General features: G+C 44.5%; 1 protein-coding gene across 1 annotated transcript; it reads right to left on the bottom strand.

The window, feature by feature from the left end:
* Nucleotides 1-2,706: 2,706 nt before the first annotated feature.
* Nucleotides 2,707-5,368, bottom strand: LOC139737872 (uncharacterized). The gene is made up of 4 exons (XM_071648538.1): nt 4,879-5,368; nt 4,292-4,569; nt 3,685-4,222; nt 2,707-3,449 (listed from the first exon to the last, which is right to left on the bottom strand). Exons 1-4 carry the CDS (start codon nt 5,366-5,368, stop codon nt 2,707-2,709), a joined length of 2,049 nt encoding a protein of 682 aa, XP_071504639.1.
* Nucleotides 5,369-5,634: the final 266 nt, after the last annotated feature.

Here is a 5,634-nt window from a genome sequence, read left to right as displayed (position 1 = left end):
CGAGGCTTTTTCACACCCAGAATCCACACACATCCAGTCACACCACTGTGAGGATGAAGAGCTCAACCTCTCAACTCAAAGGTTCAATATGGAGTGCCCCGATTTTCCCTCACACAACTCTATCCTAAACACAGGACTGCACACACCCAAAAACTTAACCAATTATCTCCTACCCTGCCAAGTAACCTAGCAACTGAAAAACACTTTAATTACCGCATTCCTATGCCTATATCAACTGTGCACAGCCCCAGCACAGCTAGCTAAAACACCTGACTGAGATTTTGTTAAAATTAGCCAAGCGCGGAGACCTACTACAGCACTAGGCTGAACAAGAGAGAATGCAAATGAGTATGCCGTGCCAGAGTGAGGTTAAGAAAAGAAGTAAAAATGCAAATGAATCTGCCTTGCCAGAATGAGCTTAGGGAACAGGGTGACAATTCGCCCCCTCCTTAAGAAAATTTTCCGGGAAAATTTTTACCAGTTCAAAATGAAAAGGGCCGGTAATTCATGGCCAACGTCTGTTTCTACATATATACAACGAGATGCAAATTCTGCACGGTAATTCTTTATATATATATATATATATATATATACACTATCATTTACCGACCATACTTACAGTTAATTTCATTTTCCTTCTCTGCAACAAATTGGGAGAAAATAAGATTTATTCTTTCTTCCTTTGTAACATTTTCTGCATCTGAAATGGAAGAAAAAAATTTTTGTTAGATAAAAATGGAGAGAAAATAATTAATATTTTAACCATCTACATGGGCTCACTTCTGCTTCTGTTCCTGCAGAAAGATAGAAATTTAATCGAGTTAATATAATTTCCTGCAAAAGAAAACAAAATGCTGAAATTAGTACACCAGCCTTCCTGCTGAAAATGCAATATATCATAATTTCAATAGTACATCTCTCAGTGCCAATCCCTTTTTTTTTTGTTTTACTCCAGACGACTCAAGAAATCTGCGCCTACATTGTCCTTACCCTTAATGGCCTCTATCCGAAATCTGTATGGTTGAAGGGCCAATGCCCAACGAAGAATCCTGGCGTTGGCGACCTTTGACCGTCGTATTGCCAACAGCGGGTAATGGTCAACTTCAATCACAAATTCCCTGCCGTATAGGTAGGTCTCAAATTTGAGCACTGCCCAGACAACTGCTAGACATTCTTTCTCGATAGTAGAGTAGGCTCTCTCTCTAGCTAAGAGTTTCTTACTAGCATAGGCTGTGGGAAACTTTTGACCTTCATGTTCCTGTAGCAGCGTGGCTCCAATGCCTGTATCTGAGGCATCAGTACGTAGAGTGAATGTCCTATTGACATCTGGGAGATGAAGGATGGGTTGGCTTGACAACTTCAGCTTCAAGGTATTGAATGCTTTGTCCTGCGGCTCACCCCATCTGATGAGATTGGGTTCTCCCTTTTTTGTCAGATCTGTCAGGGGTACAGCTATAGCTGCATAGTTCGGCACAAATCTGCGGTAATATCCCGCCAATCCTAAGAAGGATCGAAGCTGCTTCTTGGTTTCTGGTCTCGTAGCCTGTTGAATCTGGGCAATCTTGTCCTGATTTGGTTGTACTGTGCCTCTGCCCACATGATGACCCAAGAAGTCTAGTTCTGCAAAGCCCACAAAACACTTAGCAGGTTTTGCCTTCAAGTTTACTGCTCGTAGTCGTACCAACACAGCTTGGAGAGTCCTACAATGTTCCTCCCAAGTTGGGGTATGAATCAAAATGTCATCGATGAAATTGTCCACATTTGGCATTCCCCGAAGAGCCGTTCTCATAATTCTGCTAAGACTAGCGGGAGCATTTACTAGTCCGAAGGGCATTGTAGTGAACTGGTACAGTCCGTCATGGGTTATAAAAGCCGTAAGGGGCTTAGCCTGTTGTGATAATGGCACTTGCCAATATCCTTTGGTTAGGTCAATTTTGGAAAAGTAACGATCACCAGCCAACTTGGCAAAAATTTTCTCCTGGTCCGGGATCGGCTCCGAGTCAATGACCGTAGCTGAATTGAGTTTCCTGAAATCACAACAAAAGCGGTTTGACCGTCCTTTTTCTTGACCAGTACGATGGGTGATGCATAAGGCGATGAAGACTGTTCAATGACGCCTAAATCCATCATTTCTTGAATCTCATCCTTAACGACCTGTCGAAGAGCATGCGGTAAGGGGTATGGTTTACTACGAATTGGTTCACTATGAGTGAGTTTTATGTCATGTTCACCAGCACTCGTTACCCCTGGAACATCAGTTAGTACATCTTCGAATTCACACAGTAACGACGATACCTGACGACGCTGTTCATCAGTTAAATTTGTGTCAACATTATCACATCTACACCTTGAGTACGCTTGGTAGTTGGAATGTGAAGTAGATGTTCGTTGGACATCCTCTGATAGGACACATCGCCATCTTCACTGACGTCTTCTTCCTCAACAACAGAGACTGAGGCTACTTCAAATGGAGCACCAACATCTGGAACATCATCCCTGTGAACATAGAGCTTCAACAAATTAGCACGGAATGTGGTGATCCTACTTCCTAGATCAATGCGATAATCGAGCTTCCCAACAGTACCAATAACTCGAAATTGGCCTTTCCAATGCATGAGGAGTTTGTTGCTGTCCGTGGGGAGGAGCACCAAAACTTCATCTCCGACCTTGAAGGAACGCTGCCTAGCCTTGCGATTATAGTTCCGTCTATACTTTTTCATGCGACTTCAGCAGCTCCTGTCGGGCGATGTCACAAGTTTTCTCCATCCTTTCTTTCAGATCTAGCACATACTGATACGTAGATTTGGTATCCGCTTCCGTGTCATCCTGGGTCCACAACTCCTTAACAATCATGAGGGGTCCTCTCACAACTCTACCATAAAGTAGCTCAAATGGTGCAAAGCCTGTGCTGTCCTGTGGTGTTTCTCGGTATGCAAACAGCAATGCATCAATGTAACGGTCCCAATCAGTAGGGCGTTCCTCACACATCTTGTTTAGCATGCGTTTGAGTGTACCATTGAATTTTTCAACTAGGCCATTGCATTGTGGGTGATATGGTGTTGTAGTCACATGACGAATCGACAGCAGCCTGCTAACTTCCCGCATTACGTCTGAAGTAAACTGCGATCCTCTGTCGGTGAGCATCTCTTTTGGGAAACCAACCCGCGAGTAAATGCTAAGTAACGCTTCTGCTACCGATGAGGTGTCAATGTTTCGAAGTGGCACAGCTTCCGGGTAGCGCGTCGCGTAATCTACCAATGTCAGGATATATCGATGACCACGTGATGATACTGGCTTTATCGGACCAACGATGTCGATGGCGACTCGGTGAAATGGTTCATCGATGATCGGGGTTGTTCCCAGCGGAATCTTCGTCACTCTACCCTTCGGAATAGCACGTTGACATGCGTCGCACGATCTGCAGAACCTTTGGACATCAGCCTGCACACCTGGCCAAAAAAAAAAAGAGCAAGGATCTTGTCACTTGTCTTATTTGAACCTAGGTGACCACCCATAATGGACTCATGTGCCAACTTAAGAATGTTTTTCCTGAGTTTTTCCGGAACAACCAATTGGTCTATCTTATCTTGTGAGTTTCTAGTCATGGAATAAAATTCCTGTACAACAACCCATCTTTGAATACAAACTTCGACTTACTACCGTTTCTACTTTCTTTCACTGTACCTGACGTAGCATGTTGCCGAAGTTTATCTAGTGTAGCATCAGCCTTCTGTTCACGTCGGAAATCATCTGGTGTGACGTTTGACACCTGGCCTGGTACCTTCAGTGCTCTCAGTGGTTTGGTTTTGTCTTCCTTCTGCTGTCTAGTCTCAACTGCCTCCAGCAATTCTACCGGTTTCCACTGGCAGTCAGGATCTCCTGGATTACGGACGCCTTGTACATTACCAAGTATCAAGGGGTATACTGGGTTATTCATGCACAATACATCTAACTCCCCTACAAGATATGGAGTGTCAACTCTTACTCTGGCCACTTGAAATCTTCGTGTAGTTCCGTCAATCGTCCGCCATTCGTCTGTCATCTGTTGTGGTTGGACCAAGTCTGTTCTGATGACTGCCGTTGAACATCCGCTGTCGCGAAGAACTTGAACTGGCTTTCCGTTGACGTGTCCTTCCACAACCGGCATCTTGCGAATCGGTTTGGCTCCGCAGGCTGCGCTCATCACTGGAAATGCCATACCACGTTCCTCCATCTGGACCACCTTATCACAAGAGAAACATGAATCAATTAGTAAACAGCCTTGTTCATATTGATTACCCGGATTTCTAACCTGTGTACTGAATTGACCTGCATCATAAGTATAATCATCAGAACGAAGTTCTCCTGTCGCCTGGACATCTGACTCATTCGGCACCGGTGCACCACTGTCTTGTCCGCTTGGATGTGGAGAGTCATCGTTCGATGCACTCACACCTGCCGCCAGCCTCTCTGGGGGCTTGTTCCTGCGGTAGCAGTTACGGGCAATGTGACCGATCTTGCCGCATATGTGGCATCCTGGACGCTTGGAAGCCTCATTCCTCTGCCCTGTGCTTGCTCCTGCCTGTGAACCTAGTGTGGTGCGAAAGTTAGAAGAATTTGAAGTTAAAGGATTGGCTTTTGCTGGGGTCTTCCCACCTTGTGCTAACTGCCAACCCGATCTGGCATCTAAGAAGCGATCAGCTACTTTTGACAATCGTTCCAAATTTGTAGGTTTGTTTTCTCTAATGAAGATAGACATTTCACGTGAACAACTTTTGTGAAACTGTTCAATCAACATCAATTCGAGTAATTCATTATAACTCTTTTTTGAGCCTGCAAGTGACAACCACTTTTCAGCATACACCCGCATCCTATGCACAAACTGGCTGGCTGTTTCACCTGCCTCCGGTTTTGCACTGCGCAATTTTCTCCTGAAACCCTCACTCGTCAAGTCATATCGCTTAAGCAACGCCGCCTTAACAGCTTCATAGTCTCCAGCCTCTTCATCGGTTAGCCTCGCGTATGTGTCGAGTGCTTTCCCAGTGAGGAGTGCGCTTAAATTGATGGCCCACGAGGACTGTGGCCAAGATTGCGCGCGAGCATAGCGCTCAAACCTATTTAGGTAGGTATCTAGATTATCTTTTGCTTCATCAAAAGTTGGTAATTTTGGTGGTCTTACGTGCGGTTCAGAACTACCATTACCACTATTCCCCTTCTCCCGTTCCAAGTCTAACTTCAACTGAGTTAATTTCTGTTCTCTTTTAACTCTCTCTCGTTCCTCAGCACGCTCTTCCCTAGCTCGTTTTTGTTCCTCTGCAATAAATTCTCTCAACTCACTACCACTCAAGCCTGTGGATTCCCCAATGCGATGCAATTTTTCAATCTCCATTGTGAGATTAGACACCAACAGTTTAACAAAACAGGGACAACTTACAATTTGTATTGCTGCGGCACCCGATCAGCACATGTCCAACTCTCCATGACCAATCATAAACCTGTATACAATGACAATTCCAAAAAATATATGTTACATATCAACATCAAACATCCTTTATAAATGAGGATTTCACCATGGTACACAGTGATAATAACCCTGGATCCTAAATACAACAGTTACTTATACTTTAACAGAGGGGTCCCTTCGTGGTCGCCAAA

The sequence above is a fragment of the Diadema antillarum genome, unplaced genomic scaffold, assembly GCF_040938485.1.
Source record: "Diadema antillarum isolate AM-2024a unplaced genomic scaffold, OU_Dant_1.0 seq00000711_RagTag, whole genome shotgun sequence".
NCBI lineage: Eukaryota > Metazoa > Echinodermata > Echinoidea > Diadematoida > Diadematidae > Diadema > Diadema antillarum.
The sequence above is the reverse complement of the archived record's forward strand: the minus strand, read 5'-3'. Positions and strand labels throughout refer to the sequence as shown.

Bases quoted from the DNA above. Each gene is read 5' to 3' on its own strand.
- LOC139737872 (XM_071648538.1), bottom strand. From the start codon at position 5,368: ATGGAGATTGAAAAATTGCATCGCATTGGGGAATCCACAGGCTTGAGT. The intron at 4,570-4,878 runs GTGAAACAGCCA...GCACCACACTAG, and splicing joins CAGTGCAAAACCGGAGGCAG to GTTCACAGGCAGGAGCAAGC. The intron at 4,223-4,291 runs GTTAGAAATCCG...TCTTGTGATAAG, and splicing joins CAGGTCAATTCAGTACACAG to GTGGTCCAGATGGAGGAACG.